The 1,716-nt window shown below is 35.1% G+C and overlaps 1 protein-coding gene across 1 annotated transcript in view; it reads right to left on the reverse strand.

Annotated features, from left to right (window-relative positions):
- The window catches only part of NEK2 (NIMA-related kinase 2), a 12,557-nt gene that overhangs the window by 7,656 nt on the left and 3,185 nt on the right, over window positions 1-1,716 (reverse strand). The window contains exon 4 of the mRNA XM_008582291.1: window positions 129-211. Within this exon, the coding sequence (XP_008580513.1) occupies window positions 129-211 (83 nt within the window). The remainder of the gene's footprint in view (window positions 1-128; window positions 212-1,716) is intronic.

The raw sequence follows: 1,716 nt of genomic DNA on the forward strand, positions 1-1,716 counted from the left end.
GGGTTGCGATCCGTTGCCGGACACGGAAAAAAGACAAAAAGACAAAAAAAAAAAAAAAAAGCTGAACCCAGTAAAAGGCTGACAACAGTGTAAACCTTAGACTAGGAATCTGTCCTCATCATACTTACATTAACGCACACAATTCGTACAGCAGGCAACCCAGTGACCAGATATCTGATTTTTCATTGTAGGACATGCGATTCATTTGTTCCTAGAGGTGGAAAAAGGTTAGAAAGTAGAAGGAGTTAAGAGCTTATTTTGTTTTGTTAATTTTATTTTGTTATAAAATTAACACTGAGACACAAATGAAACTTCAAAGTTTTTAGCCTATACTTTTTCTTCAAATTTATAATTGAAAAAAGGAGATGATCTTGTCCCAATATACTTCGTCATATATAATTTATTCACTTATTTTTCATTCACAAATGAAAGTAGTTACTATAGGCTAGGCGCTGATATTTCAAAGGTAAATATGAAATACCACTACTCTTTATTCACAAGGCATTCATAATCTAGAAATTCCATTTGAAAAGAACCAGAGGATGGCTGGTTAGCTCAGTTGGTTAGAGCTCGGTAAGTAACACCAAGGTCTAGGGTTTCGATCTCCATGACTGGCCAACGTCAAGGGTTTGGATCCTGGTACTGGCCAGCCACCAAAAAAATATAAATAAATAAACAAATAAATAAACAAACCAGAGAAAATTCCAGAATAACCAAAACATATATCTAGCCCACATTTAAATGAATATAGACATAAATAGCTAAATGAATTATCTACTTATATATTTTTCCTTACTCCACTATAAAAACCACAGCAGTAACTAATATTCTCACTATGCACTTTAATTGTTTGCCTTCCTTCCACACCTACAGTAACAACAGTCTACCATATTTCTTATTCTTAGCATAGGGCACAGATGGAAGTACCAAAAGCTCCAGGAGGCTGCTTGGTGTTTTAAAGTCTAACAGGTGAATCTGATACCACTTTTTGACAATCAATGCCTTAGGGAAACTGAACTGATCTTATTACAAGAGCAGAAGGAAAAAGGGACAAAAGATTTGCACAGGTTTCAAATTTTCCAAGGGCCACTTCTGGATAATTTTCCCTTATGTTAAAGGCTTTTCATCTGGAATTTGATACAGTGAGAAAAATCACACTGCTCTGGCCATATCTAATCTTAGCTAAAAACACAACCATTAATTCTATACTGCAGTCAGATCTGTTGACATAATATATAAAGATCTGGAAAATCCTAGAAATGTTTGTGAACTACTAAAAAAACTAATAAATATATCTCCATCTTTATCTGCTCAGATTTCATATGCTAATAGACTGGTGGTATTACTTATTGACTCAAGCTTTTTAAAAGCCATCAGGCAGTATCTAATAACAGCCACAAACTGTTCATACTCTCTGCCCTGGCAATTTCACTTTATGAGCTACACTCCAAGGAAATAATTAAAAAGGAAGAAAGGTAATTCAAACAAAGATATGCATGGGTGCACTTTAGAATGGTGAGACATTTTGGAAACAAAATATCCAGCAATAGAAGGAAAAAAAATAACACCGTAAAAACATGTTATCTGCAGTGAGCAAGCCTCCTGAGCCCTGAATCTCCAGCACGAGAATCATCTAGAGAGTCTGTTAAAATGCAGAGTCAAAAAATAAAATAAAACAGAGTCCAAAATAAAAAATAAAAGGCGGGGGGGGGGGGG

The sequence above is a fragment of the Galeopterus variegatus genome, unplaced genomic scaffold (assembly GCF_000696425.1).
Source record: "Galeopterus variegatus unplaced genomic scaffold, G_variegatus-3.0.2 Scaffold2559, whole genome shotgun sequence".
Taxonomy (NCBI): Eukaryota; Metazoa; Chordata; class Mammalia; order Dermoptera; family Cynocephalidae; genus Galeopterus; species Galeopterus variegatus.